The sequence below is a fragment of the Montipora capricornis genome, chromosome 2 (assembly GCF_036669925.1).
Source record: "Montipora capricornis isolate CH-2021 chromosome 2, ASM3666992v2, whole genome shotgun sequence".
NCBI lineage: Eukaryota > Metazoa > Cnidaria > Anthozoa > Scleractinia > Acroporidae > Montipora > Montipora capricornis.
Genome location: NC_090884.1, coordinates 29,518,807 through 29,521,306, shown reverse-complemented (window position 1 = coordinate 29,521,306; position 2,500 = coordinate 29,518,807). Strand labels below are relative to the sequence as shown.

Below are 2,500 nucleotides of genomic sequence, written 5' to 3'. Positions count from 1 at the left end.
GATAACAAACTGAGCCTTACCGGGGAGGCAGACCGTAGTTTGTCCACCGCAAATTTCTTTATTCCCATGGGTCATAAACACGCAAAAAAAAAACTTGCCTCACGCTTGGTCAATAACCCATATTTATAAGAAGCTTAGAAGTAGGTACCCAAGCCCTTACGTAAACATTAGTTTGGTGCGACCCACAGGTACAACGTACGAATCAGTCGTTGCTCCAAAGTCGCTCTTAAGCGGCGAACTTTATTGAGCCAGGTTCGACACATGGCTCTGATGACTGGAGCGGCGTTTGGAACGGGCCTCAGGGCAAAATAAATTGATTACCGGTGGCCATTTTGGTTTTTAAAATAATTTGCCAGCTGCTCGCCACTTGACAGATGGGTTTCTAAAGACTTCGTGTTGTAGCTCACTTTCAGTTTTCAATTAAATGTAGACGAGTATAAAAAGAAGGGTTCACAGGCCTGTTGGAAGAGTGCTTGAGTTTCAACAAAATGAGGCCCAAAATCAGTGAAAACTTGTGACGCTGATGAATAATAAAGTAGCTGCTATTTCCAAAATGATGGAATTACCTGGTGATAAATAACGTCGTACGCGTCTTGGAGAGTAAATTTTGACTTTGCATAAACAAGAGTTGGGCGATTGTGATCTTTGTTTTGACTTCGCTCATTTCATTGTCAAACTTTATAACACTTGACAGAAAAAGAAACTTACAAAAACCCGGTATCTTGCCATCATTTGACACAGATGCTTCACTGCTTGGCGAGTAAACATGCCGCGGTAACTTAATCACGGCGCCCGCTGAATTCCGGCCATGTCACTTTCGATTTTGCAATTTACTTGAACGTAGCAAAAATCTCCCAAAATGTTTGTCGCTGATCGTAACTTTTTATATTCTATATTCACGGTTCAAAATTAATGTTGTTTTCATGTCGTAAATATTTTATTCTCGATCGACCGTCCGGGAAACTTCCTTCTGCTCTTTCTGAAAACTGTGTATCAATATTTATTTGCTTTTTCATCAATATTTGTTTTGCATAAAGCAAGCTAACAGAATCTGTACCTTGCTGAGTTCGCATTTGTTAGCGTTAATAGTATTTTCGGTCAGATGTTTCTGTTTTTTATGAGGGGTTTATTGTTTTGGTCTCCCATCCCAACACTAACCCCGCGAAACAGGGCTTGACTTCAGTGAGGTTTAGTATTACAAAGTTTTCGGATGCTCATAGGGCACACTTGTGGTGAAAAGAAGTTGTGAGGGAACTTGAAAATTATCAACATGTCAGCCCAGAAGCCAATGTTTCTCGTTTCTCTTTTATTTGTTATTCTTCAGAGACTGGAATGCTGTATTTCAATACCACACAATTCAGTGCCTTCTGATTTTCTGTAGCACGTACCACAGGCAAGCCAGTGTATGCTTCACAGAGGCATCTAGTATTCTAATAATTTCGCGTTTTTCCAATAATATTAACACTAAACGTTTAGATATTGAGATAAAACTGAAACTTTATCGCTGGATGCTCGGCCAAGTTCTCCAAATGTACTCCTTTAACAGATTGTATGTAACAACAACGCACTACATGTACATCAAAGTAGACATAATCGGTAACATGCAGTTAAACTCCAATGTTAACTGACCCTATTTGGTCTTCTAAACCAGTTCAAAAAGAAGATAAACTTCGACTGTGTTTGCTAAGATGAAAGTGTAAGATTATCAATGATTAGGTGATCGCGATATTCGGTGCCTCGTAGGATTTGAGCGCAATATTCTCCGTATAGTGTGTTTCATAACTTCGCGTATTTCACGATAACGCCAACAGTAAACAATTGGGTTTACTGAAGAATTAAACAAAACGAAGAAAGCGGTGACATTATAGGCAGCTCTAAAAGAAGTCTTGGATTGATCTGCTATCAACAGCATTGCAACACACAAATTCGGAAGATAACACGCCACAAAAATGACAAACACATACAGAGCATTAATGGCGGACTTTCTTTCTCTTAGTCTTTCCCGGGCATCGTTATACTGTTCTTGGATTTGAAGCTGATGGTATCTGACAACTTGATAAATGCGAATGTATGCTACAGCTGTCAAGATAAGTCCAACACATTCTAAAACCACCGTAACAACATTACCATAGGAAGGAAATGACATATACAGCGAAGTAGTTACCCCACTTGCTAGCCATAAAGATACCAAGGTGATAACAATACGCTTTGAAGTGACAAATTCTTCATATCGAAGATGGAGAAAAACTGCGAGCAGTCGATCGACAGCAATGGCGGTAATATTGAGAAACGTCACGACTGCAAGGAAATAGCCAGAAATGTAAGAGATAAAAATTGTAGGACAGAGGAAGTCTGAGTTATATCCTGGATGAACTGCCTTTTTTAACATCACAGCGATGATAATACCATGCATCGGTTGGGCGAACAATCCCACAGCAAGATCCGAGAAAGCGAGACCAAGAAACAACTTCTTTAACTTCGCAGGTATTGACGAAGCTTT

The 2,500-nt window shown here is 39.8% G+C and overlaps 1 protein-coding gene across 1 annotated transcript in view; it reads right to left on the bottom strand.

Moving 5' to 3' along the window:
• Positions 1-572: 572 nt before the first annotated feature.
• LOC138037911 (melanocyte-stimulating hormone receptor-like) overlaps positions 573-2,500 on the bottom strand; it is a 2,453-nt gene continuing 525 nt past the window's right edge. The window contains exon 1 of the mRNA XM_068883760.1: positions 573-2,500. This exon is cut by the window's right edge and continues 525 nt beyond it. Within this exon, the coding sequence (XP_068739861.1) occupies positions 1,706-2,500 (795 nt within the window). The 3' untranslated portion in view covers positions 573-1,705.